General features: G+C 32.7%; 1 protein-coding gene across 1 annotated transcript in view; it reads right to left on the bottom strand.

The window, feature by feature from the left end:
- LOC140435819 (uncharacterized) overlaps window positions 1-27,549 on the bottom strand; it is a 69,383-nt gene extending 41,834 nt beyond the window's left edge. Inside the window, exon 1 of the mRNA XM_072524536.1 lies at window positions 26,325-27,549. Coding sequence (XP_072380637.1) covers window positions 26,325-27,549 — 1,225 coding nt within the window. The remainder of the gene's footprint in view (window positions 1-26,324) is intronic.
- Between the last annotated feature and the right edge of the window lie 248 nt (window positions 27,550-27,797).

Genomic DNA, 27,797 nt, shown 5'->3' with positions numbered 1-27,797 from the left:
ATCCATTAAATTTTCAAATTTACAAAACATTAAAACTTAACTTATTAAAATTATATAGTTATGTAAGTACAATATTTTAATTTTATTTAATTTTGTACAAATTCATTATGACATTGATTATGTTGATGTTTGATTTATGTCAGAAAGACACTCGTTTCTGTTTATTATATTTTTTGTTGTTGATAACTAGCATCCCATATCTTGACATAAAAATCAAACGTAATGCACAAAAAGTATTAAGCACTGAATGGTACAGAAAACCTATATTTAGTAACAGATTTATTAATTATCATTTACAACATCCACCTCATATGAAAATAAATTTGATATTGGCTTTAAAAACAGAATAGTCAAATTATCACACATTAACAACATCAACAAAGGGTTATTAGAACTTAAAGACATTTTATTAGAGAATTCATACCCAATTAAAATAATTAACAAATTTTTATTTAACAATCCTAATAATAGAATGATTGACATAAATCAAACAAGACAACCAAATTAACAAATCGTGCAATCTCAATTTACTTTCACATCACTACCTTACATACCAACATTAACACATAAACTAACTAAAGTCCTTGCTAACTATTCTGATATTAAAATTGCAACTAAAAATGTTAAAACATTAGCATCGTTGTATACAAAAACTAAATCACCTATTAGCATTATGGAAAGCTCAAATGTAGTTTATATAATACCATGCGAAAATTGTGATAAGTCATACATCGGACACACATCTAGAAATCTAATAGGCAGACTAACATCATATAAAAGTGACCTTAGAAATAATGAAAATACATGTGCATTAATAGATCATGCAATTAATAAAAATCAAACTAATATATTAATACGTAATCATAAAAATGAAACTAATATATTAATACGTGAAAACCAATTAAATAAAAGAGAATTCTTAGAAATGGTATGCATAAATAAATATCAATGCGTTAATTAAAAAAACTGATATTGATAAACTAAGCAATATCTATAATTACATTCTGTCTTACGAAAATGAATACTATAATTTTCTAATATTAGATTTTCGTACTATAAATACTATAATTTCAAAAAATTTAAATATTCATATTTGGCGCCACTTTGTACGTAACCATAAAAACAATCGAGAGCTAGTTATCAACAACAAAAAATATAATAAACAGAAACGAGTGTCTTTCTGACATAAATCAAATATCAACATAATCAATGTCATAATGAATTTGTACAAAATTAAATAAAATTAAAATATTGTACTTACATAACTATATAATTTTAATAAGTTAAGTTTTAATGTTTTGTAAATTTGAAAATTTAATGGATTAACCTCATGTTGTAAGTTTTTATACTAGTTTTATACAATGCTATTTAATTCTAATTTCATTGTATTTACTGATACCATATTTTAGCATATCCTGAAGAAACAAATAAATTTTGCGAAAGCTTGATAAAGAACAGAGTTTCACTTTCCTGCCCTATTAATGACTGCAACCTTAAAATAAAACTTTATTTTACATAACGTGTCAGTCAATAATACCTAACTATTTTATATATATATATATATATATATATATATATATATATATATATATATATATATATATATATATATATATATATATATATATATATAAATCATTATTTACGTCACTAAATAAGATTACTATCTCTACTACTAATAAGAGGTTCGATGTACGCTCTTCTCTCACGTCGATAAACTGGCTTTTCCCAACTATCGATTAGAAAGGCGATACTCCTGAAGAGCTTTTCTTCCCACCGACTGATTTTTCTTATATCCTTTTTATATTATAACTTTTTACTTTTATATGTTCTAAGATTATTTTGTTTATTTTAGAATAGTTAGTATTGAAATTTTTCCTTGAGTTTTACCAAATGTAAATCAGTTAAGTTCATTTTGTTCGACTGATTTTCAGTCGACTTTATACAGTTTTTACACCTTATACAGTTTTTACAGTTCTTTGTCAGATAATATATTGTTATTGCCGGATTTGGTTTAAGCTATCGGCAGGTTATCAATTCTAGGTTATCAATGAGGAATTTGTTATTTTTTGAAAGGGTTCTGAAACTATTTTCTTGTGACATGTTCACGTTAAATATTGCGGGATTAAGAAACAATTAATTGTAATGAAACTTAAATTTTGTAGTTTTTACTTGACGTTTCGATTTCCACTGCGAAAATCATTATTTTAAGATTTAAAACAAGATTATTTTAAAATAGTGAGCTATTATAATAACTAAGGATTGTTTGGCGGTTTTTATTTTTAAATTTACAAGTAACTTAATTGACCTCGAGCTAGTAGGCAAATAGCCATACATAAATGCAAAAAAAAAATCACACAAAACCATCAAAATTTGGTATCACCCTGAGGGTACAAACACTACCCTCAAAATTTTCAAGTAAAAGCATAACTATTTCCCTACAAGATCGAGGCGAAGTAAGTCACCCGAAAATTTGTCATTTTTCAGTTATTTAAGGCCGATTGTTCGAACGCTAATCAAAACTTGATTGTAACTAACTATTTAATTAAAATCAAATACGTCACATTTTGAGGTTATGTTGACTGATTTATTTTATTTAATTTTATTCTTATGCGTTTTAATTCAGAATAAACCATAATAAACTCTTTCTAATGTTAATTTCATGTTTTTATTTACAAATCAATAATAGTGTTACGCAAAAATATGAGTCATAGTTTTAACCTGTAAATATGTTTTTATTCACATGCTTATGTTTTAGATTTTACGAGAGGCTTCTATTTACCTGAACTGACCTTCCAGAAAAAGGTCGAACCGATGCGAGAATACCCCTTTGCCTTTGCCGTTATAATTTCGCCGCTAGTCGAGAAGGCTGTTCGATGGTTCTAGCGTAACGGCAATGGCATATATAAACAGGACATTTTATTTGGAGGGACAGTTAATTCTGAAGACGCGCTCGCGAATTTAATTGTTACGTACGGATATATATATAAATTATTGTCAGATAAGTTAATATAAATAAAAAATAAATTAAATCCATAAGTGTTATAATTATTGAACCTTTTAATAAATGCACAACAAATGGTGTTAGAAGTTGGATCGAACATAAATTAGACTTATAATAATAATACAAGTGAATATTTGTACATTGTGAAAATGACGACGATTTATGAGCTGACAGTGACTAATTTAAGAAGACATCTCGAAGACAGAGAATTAGCTTCTACCGGAAAAAAGGCTGAGTTAGTCCAACGACTAAAGAACGCTTTGCTAGAAGAAGGACTAGATCCAGAGACATATATTTGAAGATGCTGTCCTCTCGTCGATTTCGAAAGTTTCTTCTGATGTAGCCAAAGTTTCCGGCGACATCGCATTATTAGAGAACAAAGTTTCTGACGATATTTCGAAAGTGTCTTCTGATGTAGCCAAAGTTTCCGGCGACATTGCATCATTGGAGAACAAAGTATCCGGCGACATCGCTTTTTTAGAAAGCAAAGTTTCTAACGAGATTTCTTCTCTGGAAAGCTAAGTTTCTGCTAACATCTCTAAAGTCACTTCTGAAATATCTGCTCTTGACGATAGAGTGTCTTCGCTAAAAAACCAAGTTGCTGCCGATATGTTGGCCTTCGAAGAAAAGATATGGAAAGAGATGGAAAGGAAGATGGAGGAAACAGGGACAGCAGAGAGAGGAAACAACCCGATTACAATAGAGACAAAAGAAGATGAGACGAAATGTAAGTTGGAAATACGGCCAAAATTTGAAGGAAGTGGAGGTTCTGTCCATGTGAAAGTCCCAACTTTCGACGGAAAATCGTCATGGAATAACTACATGAAACAGTTCGAATCAGCCGCAAGAGCAAATGGATGGTCTGAAAAAGAAAAGGCTGTAAACCTGACTATCGCTCTTCGAGGAGATGCCTTAGATGTGCTTCAGACCATAGCCGTAGAGGAGACCGATGATTTCGAACAACTGAAGAAGAGGTTAAATATGCGATATGGCCACGAACATTTGGAGCATGTATATCAGTCACAGCTTAAAAATCGTAGACAGAAGAAAGATGAGGCTCTTCAAAAATATGAGGTAGATATTGCCAGATTAGTACGATATGCTTATCCAACAGCTCCCGAAGACATGATGGAAAAATTGGCCGTTCAAACGTTTATTGATGGTCTTCGTGATCATGAAATGCAGAGAACACTGCGATTAGCTCGTCACAAAACGCTGGTTGATGTCTTATCCGCCGCCCTCGAATACGAGTCAGCTACGCAGGCCTCTGGCGGGTACAGTAAAGTTAGAACTGTAAAAGAGGAAGGAGATGAAGATAAACTTGACCAGCTCGTTAATATGATAAAAAGCATGACATACAAGAAAACGAAGACCATCAGATGCTGGAATTGTGGCGAAATAGGACACGTACGAAGCTCCTGTAAGCACCCTAGGTACGACGCAAACCAAGAAACTCACCATCAGGAAAACTAGAACGGGTCAGCCTTAGGGGGACAGCTTCGACCCAGAACTTTTCCAAAGACCCTCTCATACTAATAGCTTCTTTGAAATGTCGTGAAGATAGTGTATATGTAGAGACATAAATAAATAAAGCATGTTATATTAGGAATGGACGTAATGAATATGCATGGATTCCAATTGGATTTTAAGAATAAGGTAATCAAAGTTGGCAACGAGGAGGTATTTCTCCATCCACATAATGACAACACTGTGCAAGCAGCCATTACAGAAGATACAGTCGTGCCTGCGAGAAGCGAAACGATTATAGTAGCGCGGCTACAGGGATTTGTGGACGAAGGGAGACCTGTTATGATGGAGCCTTGGAACCACGACGATGAGGTTGGCCGTGGAATCATAATTGGAAAGGAATTGGTGACTTCGGCTAAGGAAATTCCTGTGAGACTTATCAATGTCAACGACTACCCAGTGACCATAAAGAAAGAGACAAAAGTAAGAACTTGTGTACCTGTGACATCCATAATCCGTCAGGCGACAACATCTGATAATTCCAACGACAAATTCGACCAAATGGTTGCAGTTGCAGGACAGTCTCTAAATCAGATGGAGAAAAGGAAATTAAGGGAATTTCTTCGGCAGTATCGTGATATTTTCGTACCGAAAGGAGGAAAGACGGGAAGAACTACCGTTGTTAAGCATGAAATTGATACTGGTAATGCTAAGCCAAATCGTCAAACAGCTCGACGATTACCACAGGCGAAAAGAGAGGAAGCTGAAACGATTGTTCAGGAAATGAAGATAGAACCTTCTACGAGCCCATGGGTCTCTCCGGTGGTCCTGGTTAAGAAGAAAGACGGAACGACGAGGTTCTGTGTGGATTACCGTTTGCTGAACAACGTTACCAAGAAAGATAGTTATCCTCTGCCTCGGATCGATGACACATTGGACACATTGGCTGGAAGTAAATTGTTTTCTACTTTGGATTTGAAGTCTGGATACTGGCAGGTAGAAATGGACCCAGTAGATAAAGAAAAGACAGCCTTCACCACAGGATCTGGATTGTGGCAATTCAACGTTATGCCATTTGGACTCTGTAATGCTCCTGCGACATTTGAGAGGCTTATGGAAAATGTGTTGAGAGGGTTATCTTGGAAAACATGCCTGGTTTATTTAGATGACATAATCGTCTTGGGGGAGACATTCGAAGATCATTTGAGGAATTTAGAAAACGTTTTTAATCGACCTAAAGCTGCCCAATTGATGCTAAACCCCAAGAAGTGCCAGCTATTTCAAGCTAAAGTAAATTATCTGGGTCATATAGTCAGTAAAGAAGGAGTGGCCGTGGATAAGGGAAAAATCGATTCCATTAAGGAATGGCCAAAACCAACTGACAAACATCAAGTGAGAAGTTTTCTTGGACTATGTACTTACTACCGGAGGTTTATTAAGAAGTTTGCAGATATCGCTAAGCCATTAACGCGACTTACAGAGGAAGCAAGAGAATACCGCTGGGATACAGACTGCCAAAATGCCTTTGAGACCTTAAAAAAACATCTAATAACAGCACCAATTTTAGGGTATCCACTGCCAGAAGGAGAGTTCATCTTAGATACGGATGCAAGTAATGTGGGAATTGGAGGAGTGCTGTCTCAGATTCAAGGAGGACAGGAACGAGTCCTCGGATATTTTAGTAAAGTTCTTTCAAAACCTGAGCGGAATTATTGCGTCACGAGAAGAGAACTTCTAGCAGTAGTTAAATCAGTAGAGCACTTCTATCAATACATCTATGGCAGAAAGTTTCTAATCCGAAGCGACCATGCCGCCCTTAAGTGGTTGATGCAGTTAAGGAATCCAGAGGGTCAGATAGCCAGGTGGATCGAACGACTCCAAGAATACGATTTTAAGATTGAGCACCGGGCCGGAGTTAGCCACAGAAACGCTGATTCTCTTTCCAGAAGGCCATGCTCAGCAGAGTGTTCCCACTGCAACAAAACGGAATCCAAGGAAGCAGCAGTGCTAATAACGACGATTGTCAACGACGACTGGACGCCTACTAAGATCAGGGAAGAACAAGAGAGAGATCCAGTTATACAGAAAATCCGAAAATGGAAAGAGGATAACCGTCGACCACCTTGGCAGGAAATATCAAACCTATGCTCAGTAGTTAAGACGTATTGGGCCCAATGGGACTCATTTATCATCGAAGATGGCTTGCTCAAACGAGTCCTGGAAAATGATGACGGTTCAGAGAAGAGAAGACAGTTGGTGATCCCAAAGAGCAGAATAGCCGAAGTACTTCGTCAGTTACACGACAGTCCATCGGGAGGGCATTTTGGTGTAAGGAAAACCCTTCAGCGAATTCGGGAACGGTTTTATTGGATGAACAGTTCCAACGACGTAAGAGACTGGTGTAAGAAATGTACTATTTGTGCTACGAGTAACGGGCCTCACCGAAAAAGGAGAGCTCCTATGAGACAATATAATGTTGAAAGCCCGTTTGAAAGAATAGCTTTGGACATTGCAGGGCCATTTCCAGAAAGTGAAAATGGGGGCAAGTACATGTTGGTAGTAATGGATTACTTCACTAAGTGGGTCGAGATTTACGCACTTCCAGACCAGAAGGCCGCCACCGTTGCAGATAAGTTGATCCAAGAATATATCAGCCGATTTGGAGTGCCTTTGGAGATCCATAGTGACCAAGGCAGGAACTTCGAAAGTGATCTATTCCAAGGAATATGTGATAGACTAGGCATGAAGAAAACAAGAACTACCGCGTATCATCCGCAATCGGATGGTATGGTAGAACGAATGAATAGGACAGTTGGCAAGTATTTGACAAAGATGGTGTCCGATCATCAGCGAGACTGGGACCAATACCTTCCGTTCTTCACAATGGCCTACAGATCTGCTGTTAACGAATCAACGGGCCAGACACCAGCCAGAGTCCTATTCGGACGCGAAATGCGACTATCTTGTGATCTAGAGTTTGGGTGTCGACCTGGAGAAGATGTAGCAGGTGAAGATTATGTGATCGAATTACGAAGAAGAATGGACAATGTACATGAGTTGGTCCGTTCCCACCTTCAGATCGCTAGCGACCGAATGAAGAAACGGTACGATACACAAGCCGAAAAGGGTTGCTTTAAGAAGAACGACAAAGTCTGGCTGTATAATCCCAAGAAGCGAAAAGGTTGTTCTCCCAAATTGCAGCAGTTTTGGGAAGGTCCATACCTCGTCATGGAGAAAATCAACGATGTCATCTACCGAATAAGCAAGATTCCGAGGGGAAAGCCGATGATAGTACACCATAACCGGCTGGCGTCTTTCGAAGGTGACCACGACGTAGATGAAGAAGTGGAAGTAAACCAAGTCCAAGATGTGTCTGACCTCACGTTTGAGGAATTCATGGGTGCCTATGGAGGTACCGGTAAAGCAAGACATGGTGTTACCACTGAAGGAAAGCAAGATCTACTCGCGCTCCCCGATGACTACTCGCTGGTCCTTACCATCCCGGCCAGTACCAAAGACGCACCAGGGTTGGCATCCGTCTTTCGAAGGAAGTTTGGTCGAGTTGCAGAACTTCAATGCCAGGTGCCAGCTCCCGGTAAAACCTTGAAACTTCAAGATGCATCACGTTACCTTTTCTACCTGGTAAAAAAAGACACTGCCCGTGACCAACCTACCTACCGAGATGTATGGGAAGCCTTACTTCAATTAAGAGAGCACGTACTAGAGTCCGACGTGCAAAAGTTAGCCATGCCAAAGTTGGAGTGCCGCCAATTGGATTGGAGGGTTATCCAAAATATGGTGGAGGAGATCTTTAAAGACACCGAAGTCCGGGTGTTAGTCTGTTGCAATCCGCATAGTTACTGGTGCGGAGAGAAAACCGTCCCTTGTCATTTTTATACAACTGGAAGGTGTATAAGAGGGTCCAGTTGCCGATACCAGCATACCGTTCCAGTTCTAGTCCCGACAAGGTTCCAGGAGGAACAATCTTTTGAGAGGGGGGCAATGTGACGTAAAAATATGAGTCATAGTTTTAACCTGTAAACATGTTTTTATTCACATGCTTATGTTTTAGATTTTACGACAGGCTTCTATTTACCTGAACTGACCTTCCAGAAAAAGGTCGAACCGATGCGAGAATACCCCTTTGCCTTTGGCGTTATAATTTCGCCGCTAGTCGAGAAGGCTGTTCGATGGTTCTAGCGTAACGGCAATGGATTAACAGGACATTTTATTTGGAGGGACAGTTAATTCTGAAGACGCGCTCGCGAATTTAATTGTTACGTACGGATATATATAAATTATTGTCAGATAAGTTAATATAAATAAAAAATAAATTAAATCCATAAGTGTTATAAATATTGAACCTTTTAATAAATTCACAACAATAGTAATAAGCAATTTTTAATAATTTTGACAGCTGCTCTGACGTATTTGATTGTAATTAAATATTTGATTACAATCAAGTTTTGATTAGCGTTCGAAGTATCGGTCCTTAGTGTACTTTAAATTTTTATTATTTCGTTTGTACTTAAGGCTTAGATTTTTTCTTCTCGTATAAAAATTATCTCAATACCTCTATTATCAAAGATTATACAGATCAAATGTAACACATTTTTATTGATATTTAAAGCAAAGAAAAAACTACTTACATACACTTTGTTAATATTTAATACATTTAAAGCCTAATAAAACATTACTGTAATAATTTTTAATAATTGTCTCTCTCAAAAACACTTTTACTAGTATTTTCGCCTCTACTTCTAACTATTTCTTCACAGCGACAAGGCATACTTAAAATCAAGCGTCATATTTGGTCTTAATCAATTTCATCCCACTTTCACCAATTTCACTATCATATCTATGTCGTCAAGAGAAACAAGTGATGGTTGTCGGCTCTTGAGTTGGCGATCAATAATATTCCACAAATATTCCACTATTCCAGGGTTTGTATTCCAACCTCGTCCACATAATCATGGACCAAAAGAAAATTATTTTTTATGCAAGGTACAAATAGAATTTCACGGTTAGTTTAGACAAAATGTCTGTAATATACCTTTTACTTGTTAAGGAACCTCTTTGTAAAGCAACAAGCTCTGTTCGCGCTGTAAGAGATATTCCTCCCCAAACCATTACAGATCCTCCATAAACTAATAATTCGTATGTTGCACTATGCATAGCGCTCTCTTAGCCTTCGAATAACTCTAACACGTCTATCTGACCTATATAAGATATACCTCTACTTATCTTAAACACAATACGTGCTTCCAGTCATCAACATTCCGATCAACATGCTCTCTGCCAAATTGTAATCTATTTCTACGATAATTTACGTTTAAAGCTAGTGTTCTGACTGGTACCCTTGCATACAAATCTTGATCAGAATAACGCCTTTGTATAGTTTGAATGTTGTGAACATCTGCCACTTTTATTATTTGTAAATATCTCATTGGTACAGAACGTTCTCATGTAGCACGAAGCCCGATAAAGGCGTGGTGAGCCTTTCTCTTCCTTGTCCATGCCGTCTCGTATGGTCGTTTGTTGAGAATGTTAAATAACTCGTGATATTGTAGTACGAGACACTTTTAACCTCAAGCCTATTTCTCTATAACTTGACCCTATATAAACCAAACTTATTGCCTGTACAAATTCATCTCGGCTTAGATCTCTTTAGTCCATGTCAACTAACTAACACATGCAAAGTAGGGATCGGAAATACCTACCGGTTTTAACCAAAAACCGGTTTTTTTACTTCGCAATAACCGGTTTTATCGGTTGTTTTTTGTCCCGGTTATAACCGGTTTTTTATTTTTAAAGTAAAAACCGGTTATTAGGTTTTTACCGTGATTAGGATTAGGTTAGGTATTATTTTGGATACCAATCATAATTATTATTTACAAGTAATTATTTCATAAAAACCATAATTTAAATTATATGTAGTCGTAATATTTACATAAGAAGCGATCTGGTACATCATCTATTTTTCACACTTGACTCTTGACATTGAAAGTGGGAGAATGGCTTTTTCACACTTTTTCTGATTACCAAAAATAATGTTCTGACTATGAATATCGAATTACCGATTACGAATACGAATCTCCAAGGATTTCCCTACGTTTTAAAAACGATACACCCATACAGGAAGTATTAAATGAGTTAAAATGTATCTGTTATACAAATATACAAACGTGTTAAAAGTTATACATGATAAATTTTTTTTGATGGTAGTAAAAATAAAAGATAAATTGCATTATCCAATTTATTCTTAAGTAAAATATTTATGTTGATATATTTTTTCAAATCCCATTTGAAAGAGTCTGGAAAATTTTTTATAACTTGAAATGGTTGGGGTGGGGAATTTTTTGGGTTTGGGAGGAGAGGAAAATTGGTGGATATTTTAGAAGATTTCTAATGGGAGGAATAGGAGGGAAAAGAAAGAAAGGCAGACCGAAAACCAGGTGGAAGAAGGATGTTGAAAAAGACATAGAAAAACTTAAAATACCAATCTGGAAAAATAAAGCAACAAACAGAAAAGAATGGAAAAGAATAGTAACCCAAGCCCATGGGCCTTCTAGGCCTGGAGAGCTAAATTATATATATATTTATATATATATATATATATATATATATATATATATATATATATATATATATATATATATATATATATATATATATATATATATATATACATCCCGCTATCATTTAGAGCTCTTTTCACGTTGCAGTAATTTAGCATCACCAAGAAATGCTATCATTTTCTATTTATAAGTCGTGTATGTTCGTTTAGTGCACCTTTGTAGGCTTGGCACCGTTATCGGTTTTTCAATAATCCGATTTTTTTATATATTAAATTTTTTACATCAAGCCATCATTGTAACCACAGGAGGTAAAATTACTGTATTTGGTATCATTTTAAAGCCAATATATGTTGCCAGTGTTAATACTTAGAATAATATTCGAAAACATAAAAATATCGATCGGTTTGGGTTCAAGTTCAAATGAAGACATTGAATCTACCTGTCGGTCGGCTGGTTTTAGCCGACTGGGGTCAACCAACTAGTTTTTTATATCAACGTTCAGTTGTTTTTATTCAATTTAGATATTTTTTCCCAGAGAGTTGTGTAGGGGACAATTTTACATATTTTAATTTCCAAGCTGTTTAATCGAAGCTATCAGTGAATAGTTTAAGATAAATATTAGGTTTTTATGGGATTAAGTCAAAAATATTGGTCGTGATTGTGATGAGAATCACATTTTTAATTATTTAATGTTTGACATTTTGATTTCCATTTAGGAAATCGTTCTCAAAAAACGTTTTTTGTACAAAATGTGTACCTATACACATTTTTACATAATTTGTACAATAAACAAGGTTAAATATTGGAAATCGTATCGTTAAATATTAGTTAATTAAAAATGTAATTTTCATCTCAATATCGACCAATAATGGTGGCTTAATCACATCAAAAAATAATATTTGACTTTGACCATGCCATAAGAAAGTAGTTCACGGACCTCGCTAAATAGTTTAAAAAAATCTTATACGGAAATTTAAATTCTAAATAGTATGAGGGGTAGCCGACGAAAAATTCGTAAAGACGTACAGTTGATTTTGCTTTGTTTTTTTAAACAATCTTAAAAGGCAAAAAAAAATTGTTTGCTTATTAAACGTTTTCTATACATTCTAAAGAAAAATATTTCAAAGTTGTAGACCATAAAAAGTTTTTTATGTAGAGAAATACCAAATTTAAATACATAAATAATTGAGATAATTCCAAAAAACCGTAAACTCTAAGATATTATGTTTGTAGTAATTTATAAATGTTAATAACTTTGTTTTTTGCCTAACGACAGGTAATATAGGTACTTGAAATTATGGCAATTGATGATTAAAGTGTGCTAAATATCAAGCAGATCAACAAATATTTTACAATGTATTCAATTTGTTTATCACAGAAAGCGATTATTTAAACAACTGTACTTGTCCAAACAGTATGACTCTACCAGTATTTTGTAACTTGCAATTGATTCTTTGCGCTTTCAGTTTTAGGGTATATTAAAAAAACTTTAACATATTATTAAATTTATTATTAAAAACCAGTTTCAATAGGGGACTTTTTAGTTTTCAGACCACTTCACGTTTATATTGTTCTGAAGCTATTTTATTGTGGCATTTTAAATTAATTACTATTTAAATGGGAATAAGCCACAATTAATGGTTAAAATACGTTTATTGACGTTTCAGTTTCCACTTCTGAAATCGTTCTCAAAATACAAACATTAGTATTTATAAACTAATGTTTGTAATTTGAGAACGATTTCCGAAGTGGAAATTGAAACGTCAATAAACGTACTTTAACTTTTAATTGTGGCTTATTCCCATTTAAATAGTACTTAATCTACGTTTATCTTCACATCTAGCTTTTTTAGATGTCGAAGGCATATTATTTACATCCTTTTTTTTTATATATTATATAACTCACTTTTACGGAGGTAATTAACAATAACAGCGTTCTACTAGAAACTGTCAACTTACGACTTCCAATACTATAAGGCCACTTGAGGGACAATATGTTTTTACTCAATAATAGTTTCTGTATAAGAAAGATTGTTTTTTAATGTGCTTCATTGAAGCACACTAGACATATTGCAGTTTTGCCATCACATTCTTCAGAGTATGTTTTAACTTTTTTAACTTTTCTATCGGCCTTTCTACTAGTCATGCTTCTTCTTAAAATTTTGTAACATCTTGTACACTTTCTTTTCTTTGTATTATTTACATCGCTTTGCCTGAGATGGTACAACTATGATGTTTAAATGTTGCAAGGATTAAAACTGGTCTTTCAGTGTTCTATTGCTTGAATATTATTATCTGGTATTCTGAAAATGTTGACATTTTTTCCTGATCTGATCTTCCTCAACTAACGTCATCTTTCTTAATTGGTGGGTTGTGTTGTTCAGGTCTCTTTAAGTGTTTTTCTTGCTATCCATACTGAATGATCTTCTTTAGACAATGTACTAATGTAGTGTTCAAATGTGACATTGCGTGCATCATGTAGCGCTGATCTTAATTGTCTGATTAGTCGATTATATTTGTGTTCGTCATTAAGATTTCGGCTTCTTGGTCATTTACCTCTTGCTCTTCATTTTTCGACTATTAGTTGTATAATATAATTCGGAGTGTTATTTGTGTTTTCTTGATTTGGAATTGTTAATCGTGTAGCTCCATATGAAATAGTAGAAGATGAAAACGGCAGCATATTCATCCATAAAAAAGGAAACGCGATAAAGATATCTGAAACAACTGTTTTATGTTATAAGAGATGAAATAGTCCGAAATTACCAAAACAGGTGAACAGGGCACTATAAAGAGGAAGTAGAATTAGCTATGAAACAGCTTGAATGGGGAAAAGAAATAAGCTTAGACCAAATACCAGCAGGAATTATTCAACTGAGGAAAAAAATTAAATGGATAGCAATATTCACTCCATTTACAGAAAAGAAGGTGACCCGCAAAAATTTTAAGAACTTCTTTAATAGCTTCCAGTCAACAACTTCCTAATCACGTTTAAAAAACGTACGGAATGCACTGTATATACTAACCTAAGTCGTCAACATACTTGTTGTTGCAGTTATGTATTACGATCAACTTAAAGGTTATGCACGGGTCCCCTTGTATAGGTACACAGGCATGCACCCGTGCGGGAGAAAAAAGATTTGTCATACCGTTACATTATGTCACATTTTAACGTCGAATATTTTATGGTCCCCTTTGGGTTATAAAACAAATGATCGACTTTTACTCGCACAGATCCCGCCTATGTAATTTTACAACGCGAGTCATTTGCTGGGTATTAAAGAACCGTCTATGGCCATCATATAATTTTACGCTAATATTTCACGTTCTACGACGCATTCCACGTTTGACGTACTGTCTTGTTTAGTTTTTTGTCATTCTATTTGTTAAATCCTATCTCATTCTCGTCACAGCGTCAAGGAGCAGTAAATGTGTGCAGTGAACGGAAGGCATATGTCTAATAGTGAACGTTGGAAATTTTTCGAGTTTATCATATCTTCTTCTTTGAGTGCCTCTCCTATCGGAGATTGGATATCATTAGGGCGATTCTAATTTTATTTACTACTGTTTTAAATAATTCGTTAGTGGTACAGCCAAACCACTCTCTTAAATTTCTCATCCAGGAGATTCTTCTATGGCCTGGATTTCTGCGTCCTTGGATTTTTCCGTGCATTATATTTTGTAGGAATGTGTACTTTTGTCCTCTCATCAGGTGGCCAAAGTATTCAAGTTTTCTCTTTTCTATATTCAGTATAACTTCTGGATCGTTATTTATTCTGCGTATTACCTCTTCATTTGTAATTTTATCCACCCAACTTATTTTTAGTATACGGCGGTAGCACCACATCTCAAAGCTTTCAAGATTTTTAACATTATTCTGTTTAAGAGTCCATGCCTCAACACCGTTAAGCAAAGTACTGAATACATAGTAAGTAGTTAACTAAAAGTGGACGTAAGCAAAGAGATGTACGACGTAATCGTATGGTATTCGCTAAATCCTGTCACGTAATATGCCACACACCTCTGTGCGTTAATTCGTTTTATTGCTGCCAGTTTAAGGTGTTATTAGATGCCGCCATGTTTAATTTCTCTCCACCATCATATATAGGAGCAAAGATATATACCTAAGGTCCTTTTGACGTGTTAATGTATTTGATTTCTACATCGTAGTATTCTATTAATTAAATGGTACCATTTGAGATACTATACGTCACGATTGGACTAATAGGATCGAATATACACAACTAAGCCCCTTTTGCCAGGCTACCCTATTTAATTTTTATATCTCATTGTATTCTATTAGTTAAATTCTATCATTTGAGGTACGAAACGTCACGATTGGACTAATAGGACCGCAGATACATAACTAAGGCCCTTTTGACAAGCTGATGTATTTTATTTTTCTATCTTATTGTATTCGATTGGTTAAATCCTATCATTTCAGGTACTGTACGTCACGATTGGGCCACTAAAAACGAAGATACGTAACTAAGGCCCTTTTGACGTGATGCTGTATTTGATTTCTATGTCATTGTATTCTATTGATTAAGTGCTATCATTTGAGGTATCGTACGTCACGATTGGACTAATAGGACCGAAGATACATAACTAATGCCATTTTGACATGCTACTCCATTTAATTTTTATACCTCTATTGTATTTTATTTGTTAAAGCCTTTCATTTGAGGTACTGCACGTCATGATTGGACTAATAGAACTAAAGATACACAACTAAGGCCCTTTTGACATTGTTCTGCATTTGATTTTTCTATTCCATTGTATTTTTTATGTTAAATCCTATCATTAGAGGTACTACACGTCCAGATTGGACTAATAGGACCGAAGATACGTGACTACGGCCCTTTTAACATGTTGCTGTATTTAATTTTTTTATTTCATCGTTTTCAATTGGTTAAATCCTGTCGTTTGAGATACTGTACGTCACGATTGGACTTATAGAAACGAAGATATATAATTAAGGCCTTTTTGACATGCTGCTATATTTGATTTTTTTGTCTTATTGTATTGTATTGTTTAAATCCTATCATTTGAGGCGCTGTACGTCGCGACTGGACCAATTGGAGCAAAGATACAATAGGTAGTTGCAATATATCATAACCCGTTACTTTTAACCAAACATGATGCCAGAATGATTTGTGGATGAAAAAAATAATATATATTCTTAAATTTACTATTTCGTTGTGGGTAATATTATATTCAACAACGATGCCAAATTTCTGATGCGAAAATGATTGATAATGAAAGTGGGATATACATTTTCATGTATATAATGGCAGCGAGTAAACGGTAAAACCCTGAACTAAATATATATATATATATATATATAATATTTTCACTGTACCATCATTTTAGACTCAAAAATTTTCTGGAATAAACTTATATAACTCAGTAAGGGATAAAAAGAGAAAGCGGATATTTTAATATACCAACACGGTATCAAAACTCTAATCAATGAGATGGTTAAAATTCTTGTAACAAGTACAGGAAAAAAGTTATTAAGGTCTTGTAAAGTAGCGTCGATATACAGATGCTACTTTGCAAGACGATGCTAAATTGATGGTAAAAGCATAATGTATCGATGCGAAAATGATAGTAGGATGTATATATATATATATATATATATATATATATATATATATATATATATATATATATATATATATATATATATATATATATATATATATATATATATATATATATATATATATATATTAGAAGATTATATTTTTAGATGGTTAATTAAATTAGCATCATTATTTAAATACAATAGTTGCATATTATATTCTACTCTCATAATATATTTAATGACAATAGAATCTGAATTATTTTAGCGCTCTCTGTTGAGCAGTAGTACAATAATTTTGGTTTACTGTTCTCTACATCTGACTACTGAAATTTTATCGCCTTTCGATGAGGCCACAAAGGGGATCTCGGGTTCCCAGTACATTACTGCTAGCCATGTTATCCCCCTTGTGTCTATTATCGCAATATCTTTAAAAAACCTTAAGCCAAACCTTAGTACAGCCCAAAAGTTATGCCAAAAGCTTATAACTAGCCTTCAAGAGAGAGGCACTAAGCTTTTACGAAACCCACTGCTTTGCCATGCTACAATCACGGACCAGAGGTTCAAAAAACTATATCTGCATCCGTCTATGGCGGAGACAGTCACATCCAATTTAGGCTCGGAAGTATCTTACCGAAATCGGAAAACTTTCTCCTTCCTGCTCCTTTCAGAAGGAAGAAGCTAAAGTGAGTTTAAAATCAAACCCTCTTTGGTCTTCACACGATCTGGAGTTAATGAAAAGTGGTTCCAGTTCTGATTGACTCTATATCTGCAGCAGCCTTTGCTGCCGAGATTAAGTGATCCGTTTTCATTCTAGGAGCAGAACAGAACCTGTATGCCAGGCTTGGCTTTTATAGCTAAAAAATACATGTCGTTGGTTGGAAGTTCGGTGGCATCAGAGAGACTGGTGTCATCATTGAATGATATTGTGTTAGATGAGAGAAGTCGCTTAACCGACCAACATATATATGAACGAGTTTTTCTCAATAGGCTTCATGAAAAACACTGGCCAACATAGTGCTAAATCCATTTCATATAATATAACCTATGTATTTGTAACCTTCTAACCTATACTTTTTTACTTAAAATATTACTTCATTCTACTTATATTATACTTTTATTATACATTATTATTGTAATATGTATATATTAATCTTACGCTATATTATATTTAATATTAATCAATAAATATATAATAATAATAAAATAATAAATAAATATAATAATTAGTAGAATAAAATGGTTTTATTAAAAATTGTGTTTTATTTAAATTTATATTGATGTTGTTTAGATAGTACTAATTTTGATTATATTGATATCGAGTCGAATGTAGTATCGCAAACTAAAGTGCATTATAAATGTAACTTTGTAACCTATTTTATTAAAAAAAAACCGAAAACCGGTTTTTGGAAAAACCGGTTTTTTTGGCCGGTTATAACCGCCACGTTAAACCGTAAACAAAATAAACCGGTGTTTTGTCAAAAACCGCCATCCCTAATGCAAAGCAGAAAACATAATGTATTGAATTGTAAAAATTTTGTCGGTCTAAAACGGTCTAGTCAAATTGTTTGATTTTGTATAGCCAAATAACTGCTATAAATGAGTATTACAATTCGATAAAATCATGTTATGCTTTAAACGTACTTTTCTTTTATGATGATATAGATATCGAGATGATTTTTTTATCCATTGATTTGACTAAAATATTTAAAGAGAATGAAGCTATCTTGAAATAATAATAAGATGTAGCGATTGTTTCTAATAAATTCCACAGAGTGTTACAAAATACGATGACAAAACACAACTTTATTTTAACACCCTGTATATAGGTAAAACGTTGACACTTATATATCATCAAAATTCATTTTTAATCATATTATGATTATTTATTACACTATATATTTACTATTTTGTACTAATATGCAAACTAATACACTAATATTCACGGGTCAGCCACGTCAAAAACATGTTTAAAAATCCTGAATGAGTAAACAAAATGAGTCATTTGTAATAAGCAAACGGCATGTTTACTGGTAGAAATCAAAATGAAAACGGCGTGGGAAAAGTGTGTATTCACCAATATTTTAAACATGCGCGGGTGAAATCTACCAATTTTATGGTTTTTCGCATCGTAATCTGTTTATGATTTACAGGTTAAAATGGAAACTGTAGAAAATAATCGATGGAGCAGAAGATAATTGCGTTTAAGGTTACGTCCTGCTTAATTTATGGAGCGAATGTTGAACTCACAGAGGATGCTAATAATTCACTGCTCTAGACTTTCATACATCGAAAGAAGGCGAAAATAGTAGAAAAATAAACGATAAATTTATCAGTAAATACTTTTTGAAAAGTTGTAAAAAACATTCATCAATTGTCAAATTTATTCAGGTGAAATATTTCCATTATACCGTTCTCATTTTCTCGAAATTTAAAAAAATGTTCTTATTCTTTTTTTATAATTATTATAAACTAAATCAAATGATTTTTTTATATTTTGTCACCACATGCATATTTAAACAGCATAAGTTACAGCTGTCAGATTTTTACAATATAATTCATAAAAATTTTGTAGAACATTCTTTTATATGCTTCTTTAATTTTTTTTATGCTTTTGCAATGTAACTTTTGCAATATAAAATCAAAATGAAATTAAGCTTTTTTAAACGAATTGACTTAAGCTTTCATCTTCTATTTATTGTTTTTTGTTTACTTGTGATGTTCAACCTACTAAAAAATGGCCCCAAAAAACGCTAAAATTGCTTTTTTTTGGTTTTTCAGTAGTTTATTGGCAATTTACGGTTAAAGTATGCGTTTTATATAAAAATCATAATAATAATTTTCGTTCTTGAAATAACTCTCAAATTATTATTAAAATGGTTTTGAAGTGAAAAAAGATTTTTTTTATAATTTGTTTGGAAATTGTTATACATAAATAGGTTGCCATTGAAAATTTTCGGTAAACTTTTCGGCATCGTATATTGGCATCATAATATCGATTAAAACAAGTTTCAGCATGTGGGTATGAAATCGACTATTTCCGGCTTTTTTTGAGCAAGAAATAAAACCTACTTTATTTGGGATTATTTATTTCCAAAGCATTACATAAACCAATATTATTTTTAGAAATAATTTAATAGGATAATTTGTTTTTTCTTAACATCTAGTATAAATAAAATGCTTACGAAGTTTATTGACGAGTACTTATTAATCATAAATATTTATTTTTTACAATAAAAAAAATAACCACAAATATTCCTAAAAAAAACTGAAAAAACATTGTTTAAAAAATTAAGTAGTTTATTTAACAATTTAATTATTTAAATAATACATATTTCTAATTCACGCAAAAGTTGAATACGAATTAAAAAAAGAAACGTCGATATCCATAAACAAGTAACGGATATACAGTTAACAGCTCCTTCCCCCTTCACCGCTGTCACTAGTTGAAAAGCCGACCGATTATGAAGAACATATTTTTAAAGTTTTGTGAAAGATTCCATTAAAATGCATCTTTTTCGAATTTTTCACATTAAACCTTTAAAGTATGTTATTTTAGATGACCCTTATAAGATCTCAAAATTGTTATAAACAAAGCTGCTATCAATTAAAAAAAGAACTAACTTCGTCCCAAAGTGTTCTAGGTAAATTTTTTTAAAAAATTTAGGCTTTCTATTTGAAAAAATCAGTTTTTTGCAAGCAAAGGTAAAAAAGTTATTCTAATTATTTATAAGCAAAAAATCGACATGTTTTTGCCAAATTGGTTTACAATATTTAAAATTATTTTTCCTAATTTTCTTTTAATAATATTAACAAAATAAATCTTCTTGTTTCAGAATATACCCGTATAATTAATATAACTATATAGTTTTTTGACTTATTGCAAAAAATTTCATTTAAGATAAACAAATTAAATTACCTTTAAACTATTTGACCGATCAGCTTAAAATTCTATCATATTTTAAGCACTACAGGACCCACCATTGCTTGTAATATAAAGGTTATAAGTTTATTTTAAAAAAAATATCAACATTTATCAAAAACGAAAATTTCTATCATATTTTAAGCACCACAAGACCCAACGTTGCTTGTAATATAAAGGTTATAAATGTATTTTAAAAAAATTATTAACATTTATCAAAAACGAATATTTTTGAAATATTTTGCATCTTTCTAAGCAATAAATAAGGATACGAATATTTAGAAAACGTTAGAAAATTAAAGTTTCTTATACTCAAATTTATTTCAAATTTGTTTGCTGATAGATAAGAAAAGAGAAAAATTTACTGTTTTTGACCTTAATTTGTTAATAATTAATTAAGTCCAAAAAATCGACTGCAGGAACGATCTTTGTTACAGCCGCCCATACTACTCAAAACAATAACTGTTGTTTGCCTTGCCGGGTCAATGTCAAAAACAGGGTACTTTCTTTGCTTATTTCCCTGGTCTATAATACTTCATCCATAATCACAAGCACAGACAGATCTTAATTTGATATCAATTCGAGGGTTTAACGTCACATCTCAGAATTTCACTCAAAACACGGCTAATGTCTACAAGAACGAGTCCTAGTAAGTCAACTGTCAACTTAATATTTTCACTCATCGCCAAGTATTAACATTTACAGGTTAAGATTATTAATAATTTTTATTTTAAAAATGTTTTAAAAGCGATTTTCGAATTGGAAATAAAAAGGTCGAAACAAATATAACATTTAGTTCTTATTACAATCAATTGTTGTTCAGTTCTCTATAAAATAACATTTAACTTAAACATACCACAAGAAAATAGTTTCAGAACCTCTTTTGTTTTGCAGACTGTGCGTTTTTATAATTTTTAAAGAATAATTTTTTAAATGTCATAAAAATATTGACCAATGAGAAGTTTATTAAAATGATAAAAAAACTTCTATAACAAAAGCAACAGAATCACTAAATAACAAATTACTAAATTTAGTGCGACTTTACAAAAAATAAATCAAAGAAATGCCATCAGTCAAAAAGAATTTGTAATTAGGCTATTGATTATGTTTAAAAAAATAGGACTAAAAGGAGCTATAACGTTAAAGAGATTTTATTATTTTATATAGTCAATGGACCCCCAAATATGAAAAAACCGTGGGGTGCCACCATTGAAACGGGTACGTGTTTGGTAAAGAGTTGAATTTGTTCCTATGCACTAGGGTGCATTTGAGTGCATTCTATGCCGTTTTCATATATATTTTTACAACATTTCCCATTGAAACAACTTCTTTAAACTCAAAAATATTTTTGTTTTACAAAAATATATTCAAAAAACGAAGTAAAATAAAAACAGGAACACAGGCGATTTTTTTTTTGCCCCATAACTGTTTTTCCTGGGGTTATAGGTATTGTTTTAAAGACAAAATGTTTTATCTTTTCTCTTAAAAACGATGTTTGATAAAAGTATTTTGTATTTACCAGAGATACCATTTTTCAAAGTTCGCCTTTTAGATAATATTTTGGCCATTTTTCCTATTTTTTTGCAAACATTGTTCCATAACTTTTTTCTACGCAGTTTTAAGTATATGCAGTGGTACATTTAATTAAAAGAAAAATCCTTTTTATTTTTTAATTACCTTTAAAATGTCTATAAAAGAAGATTCATTGATTCATTCATTGACCATACAAATTAATTAAAACGTTGTAGTTCCTTTCTTCCTAAGTACATTAGCAATAGCCTAAATATATATGCAGGCAGAGTTGGTTATGAAAAATTACTTTTATCGAGATTGGTTCAAATAATTTATTTAATGGTTTTAATATCAACTAAAACAATAGAATACGTGAAACCAGCACTGCAAATGACGTGATTCTTGATGACTATTACAGTTATTTTGTTATTTTAAATTTAAAACAAAATAATATAAATTAATCTTGTTAAATAACACACTAAACGACAGACGATTAGTCTCTCACCTCATTTCAAAAGAAGAAGAAAGAAAATAACATAAAGGAGACTGAGGTGGTTCAAGAAACTAATAAGGGACGCGAGGATACATTATTCGTTGACAGACGAGGCAAAGAAACAGGAAATGACTGCAGATAAACTCTGTTACAACAAAAGTGAAATAAAGAAAGATAGAAAAGAAAGAAAGACCAGAAAACAAAAATAAAAGACGAAGACAACAGGACAAAAAAAATTAAGAGTTGAAAATAAGCACATGAAATAAGAAGAAAAATACGAACTATGCCAAAAGTCAGGATAAAACAAAAAAAGGATGGTATAACCAAGAATGTAGAGAAATAACAGAAAAAAAAGTACAATCCAGAATTAAATGGCTAAGAACAGATAAACAGGAAGACAGAGAAGAATATGAAAAATTAAGAAAGAATGCTAATAAAGTGATAAGGCAAAATAAAAGAAGATGGATAGACGAAAAAATACAGGAAATAGAGCAGGAGAGAACAAATAGAAATACAAAAAATTTTTACACAAAGATTAAAGAACAAAACAAAAAATACAAAGACAAAACAAACGCAATAAAAAAATAGAGGGAACAGTGATGATAGGGGATCAAGAATACAAGCAAGTATGAAGGGATTGCCACAGAGAGCTCTTGATGGAGGAAACAACAGGAGAAGAAATGCATAACGAGAAGAAAACGGTGCACGAAGAAGAAGCAGACGCAGTAGACATCGAAATTTCAAAAGAATCAACCTTAGAGGAATTGGATAAAGTAGTACAGAAAAGAAAAAATAGAAAATCCTCTGGTAAAGATGGAATTAATATGGAACTAATATAATACGGAGGAAGGGAACCGAGAGAAAAAATACAAGCACTATTAACGAATATATGGAAAGAAGAAAAAATGCCAGGGGACTGGGAGGTAGGACAGATTAAAACAATACATAATACAACATACAAAATATTGACATTAATAATAAAACGGAGGTTATCAAAGATCAGAAAGAAGACAGTGGGAAAGTACCAATGTGGATTCACAGAAAGAAGATCTACAATAGATGCAATACACACAATAAAACAAATGATATAAAAAGCAAACGAATATAAATTAAAATTGGAAATGTTATTCATAGACTTCACACAGGCATTTGATTAAATTAAAAGAAAAGGATTTTTTTTTATTGGCTCTGGCTTGAAACCTTTAGCCACGTAATTACATATAAATATTAGTATTCATTCATACAGGATTGTACAAGGAGGACACTTTTCACGCTCAGGGATTCATCAGAGCGGCTTTATTGTAACAAACAAGACATAAACCACGGTTAGGTAGGTGAGCAACATATATGGTAAACATACAAAGGAAATGTTCACGCATACGATCAATTTTACACTCATACCTTTAATTTAATTTTTACAACAAATATCATAATTATTTTAAAGATTTTTATATTGTCTTCACTTAATAGAAGATTTACGTTTAATGGTGTACTTAAACCCTCTTTTATCAATTCTTTTAGCAGCCACGTGCTTGTATTACGATGTAGTGGGCAGTTGAAGAATATATGGTTTAAATCAGCTATACTAGTTCCAGACTCACATCGGTCTGTTGGGAGAACTCCTATTTTGTGTAGATGTTTCGGAAAACATCCATGATCTACTTTTAATCTTAAGACAGTTGACACTGTGTTTCTGCTTAGTGTGACCATCTTTGTAAAATTGTTTTACATCAACTGTTGGTTGTAATTTGTATAAATTAGTGCCCCTGCTTTCACCAAACTGAATCCATTGTCTGTCCCATTTAAATTTAATATGTTGTTTGATATAGGCAAGTAGGTCACATGTGTTTAATTCTTTTATCACCATATGTGGATGCTGTAATGGATTTTTACCTATAGAATCAGCAATAATATTGCCAACAATATCTGAGTGTGTCTTAACCCATAGAAATTTAGTACCATATGGATCTGATAGTTTTAGTAACTGTTGAAAAATTTCTAATATGAATATATTGCTATTTATTGTGAATTTAAAGTTTTTTCAAGGAGTGTAATCTTCTTCTTCTTAAAGTGCCTATCCGTTCCGGACGTTGGCGATCATCACGGCAAGGAGTGTAATACTGACAGTGAATCACTGCATATGACAATTTTGTTCCACTGGTTTTCACAGCACAATTCAAGGGCTTTGTATATAGCACATGCTTCAGCAGAGAAAATGCTGGAATGATTATTTAAAATAAATGATTTTTTAATCTTCATTTTTGGTACAAAGTAAGCACTGGTTGTACATGTTGGTGATTTTGACCCGTCTGTATAGATCACAATATGATCTGAATAGCCACTTAAGATTTCTTTAAGAGTTGTGTAGCAAAATTCGTTTTGGTATTTAGGGATAATAATATTTGTAGCTAGAACACTTGTTAGATGTGGTATATCCAACGATTCCCAGATAAGATTACAAGGGGAATTTATTAACTTCAGTTCGTTGCAAGTTATAATTGCTCTTGCAAGTGGTGGAGAGTTTTTTTAATGAAGTATGTAGATGTTAAATCAGCTGTATTTAATTCATTAATTATTTTTGCATTATAAGTGCCACGATAATGTTGGTTTAGGAAATATTTGCTTGCCAGATATTATCTGCGCAATGAGAGTGGGTTTTCAGATGCTAGAGCTAGGGTGGCTTCATTTGGAGTGCTTTTTATCAATCCTAACACAATCATTAGAGCTTTAAATTGGATTCTATCAAGTTTACGTAAATTGGTTATGCTAGCTGACCCATATACCATATAACAGTAATCTATTATAGATCTTATATAGGCTCGATAAAAATTCAATGCAATGTTTTGATCTGCACCCCACGATCTCTTACACACCATTTTAAGAAAATTAATACCTTTTTCGCAGCGACCAATTGTATACTTAATATGTTGAGTCCAAAGCAATTTTCTGTCAAGTACGACACCAAGATATCTAAATTCCGAAACAATTGGAATATCATTGCCATGTAAGGTTACAGCGTGATGTTTAATAGGGTGTTTTCTTGAAAAAAATACTACGGCACATTTTTGGTACGAAATATTGAATCCATTTAACCAAGTCCAATTATCCAAGTTGTACATAATATGTTTGAGTTCAGTAGTGCTTTCACTGTACGTTTTCTTATGTGAGTAGATGACAAATCATCAGTATATTTTAAGCAAACAATATTGGGAGACCATAAATTGTGCAAATCGTATGTGTACAAATTAAAAACAAATGGACTTAAAATAGCTCCCTGTGGAATACCTTTTGATGTGATCTTGGGTCCAATAATATTTTGACCTACTCTTATCGATACACTTCTGTCTTTGTATAGATTTGATAGTAAATGTGCTATCGATTTTGGAATGCCAATAAACACAAGTTTACCACAGAGTATATTTAAATCAATATTGTCATATGCACTTTTTATGTCAATAAACAATGCACCTGTTGTCATGGAATTAGAAAAACCAATTTGTACATCTGTAGTCAGACGAACTACTGCATCCGTAGTTCCATAGCCTTGTTTATATCCATATTGTGTTGCTGGTAGAATATTATGCCGCCTTAGCCAAATTTCCATTCTCAATTTTAGAATTCTTTCAAATTTTTAAAAAATGCCTTACAATAATGTTATTGGTCTATATGATTCCAGATTATCTTTGTCTTTTCCCGGTTTTAGAATTAATATAACAAAGCAATCATTAAATTTGTAAGGGGATATTCCAGTTTGCAAAATACAGTTATAAATATGTAGTAGAAGTCTTTTAGCCAGTACACCCATTTTTTGTAACATAATGTAAGAAATCTGATCTGGACCTGGAGCTGTGTTTTTGAATATCTTGATAGCATATTCCAGTTCAGATGATGTTATTTCTTTTAATAGATAATGTTCTTCTGGATATGAAGCCATGTAAGGTATATGTTTGTCAACAAATGGTGGGCATAACTTCTGAAGAATATCTTCTGCAACTGCGGAAGTAGCATGTTTGATGTTTGCGTTTTTGTTGTTTAATTTGTTATCCATCTTCCATATTTGAGTTGATGGGCAACTAGAGTTAATACTGGAGCAAAATTTAATCCATGTTGTTTTGGCTTTGTGTTTAAACATTTTTTTAGTTGCAGCTTCTATCTTTTTATATTCAAGAAAGGTATTCAGTGTAGATGCGGTTTTGTATTTTTTAAGAGCATTCTTCTTAAGCTGTATCTGTGTATTACATTCGTCATCCCACCAAATTGATTTTTGTTTATGTTTGGGACTGAAGGGTACGTTTTGGGGGATAGAAGCTTCGCTACTTGTATTAATTGCTCTATTCAAATTAAATGCCATTTCATTACAGTTTTCAAAGTATACAACATTCTTCAGTCCCATTTCAAGAGTGCTATGAAACAATTCCCAGTTGGCCTTCTCTAATTTCCATTTCCTTGTTGGATAGACAACAAAAGAGGGTACATCAATATTCAACTTGATGGAAATAATATAATGATCAGATCCAAGAGTTCTATCCAATGTTTGCCAATGTGCTAATGCAATTAGTCCAGGAGTTATTAGCGTTAAGTCTACAGCCGATTTTGTAGAGTTTGGAGGGGTAATTCTAGTCGCCGAACCATCATTTAGAAATATTAAATCCATATCAGTTAATGCATCAATTATTTTATTGCCATCAGTATCATTTTTTGGAGAACCCCATACCGCATGATGGGCGTTGAAGTCACCTCCTAGTACCGTCTCTCCTTCGAGTAAGGAACACCAATTAAAAAGCCGTTCCCCTTCTCGGATGCTTATATTCTTGTCAGGTTTATATAATGAGATTATAATAATTATTCTGCCATTAAAATCAATTTTTATACCACACATTTCCAATGTTCCAACATTTATAATATCCAATATCTTATACTTATTTATCCGTAGGCCTAAAAATATAGCTACACCTCTAAATCTACTATCTTGACGATCTTTTAACATGTTTCAGATAAAATTGCAATATCAATAGTATTTGAATACAGAAATTGTTTAAAAGATTGTGCATTAGATACAGTAGAACGACTATTCCATTGAATTATATTTAAATTATTTGAACTGTTATGATCCATTGGATGTGGATAAATTTTCCAATAGATTTGAAATATGTTTTTTAATTAAATTTTAATCATTGTCTATATAATCTTTGCAATTTAAAACATCAGAGAGAAAGCTGAATATTATATTAGTAA

This window comes from Diabrotica undecimpunctata, chromosome 3, assembly GCF_040954645.1.
Source record: "Diabrotica undecimpunctata isolate CICGRU chromosome 3, icDiaUnde3, whole genome shotgun sequence".
NCBI lineage: Eukaryota > Metazoa > Arthropoda > Insecta > Coleoptera > Chrysomelidae > Diabrotica > Diabrotica undecimpunctata.
The sequence above is the reverse complement of the archived record's forward strand: the minus strand, read 5'-3'. Positions and strand labels throughout refer to the sequence as shown.